The following is a 359-nucleotide window of genomic DNA, read 5'->3' on the forward strand; positions in this document are numbered from 1 at the left end:
CAAGATGTGAGTGCGGCCGTGCTCCTCGTCCCGCTCGCCGCTCAAGGCTTCCTGGCCTCGTGAAAGAGCTGGGAGCACCCCGAGCCCTCTGGACGCTCACCTGTCATTGTCTCTCTGTGTTGCAGTGACCTGGGAGTCCACGTCGATGGCTTCATAGCGAACGTAGCGCACAGTTTTGTCATAGACGCCTCCAAGGTGGGTGCGTGGGGCTCCGCGTGTGGGACGGAGCCGCGTTCGGGCGCCTTCGTTACACAAAAGCGCTGGGTCTGGGGTCCAGCACCGTCCCTTCCCTAAAAGTCACTCGCTTCTCTGGAAAGCGGGTCCTGCCGTTCCAACATGTGCAGCTTTGCGCGCTTACG

At 61.6% G+C, this 359-nt stretch overlaps 1 protein-coding gene across 1 annotated transcript in view; it reads left to right on the forward strand.

The window, feature by feature from the left end:
* Positions 1 to 125: 125 nt before the first annotated feature.
* Positions 126 to 359, forward strand: part of PA2G4 (proliferation-associated 2G4, 38kDa) — a gene marked incomplete at both ends in the record, with an annotated part of 5,048 nt that continues 4,814 nt past the window's right edge. Inside the window, 1 exon segment of the mRNA XM_010185187.1 lies at positions 126 to 195. Within this exon segment, the coding sequence (XP_010183489.1) occupies positions 126 to 195 (70 nt within the window).

Source organism: Mesitornis unicolor, unplaced genomic scaffold, assembly GCF_000695765.1.
Source record: "Mesitornis unicolor isolate BGI_N332 unplaced genomic scaffold, ASM69576v1 scaffold24935, whole genome shotgun sequence".
Lineage (NCBI taxonomy): Eukaryota > Metazoa > Chordata > Aves > Mesitornithiformes > Mesitornithidae > Mesitornis > Mesitornis unicolor.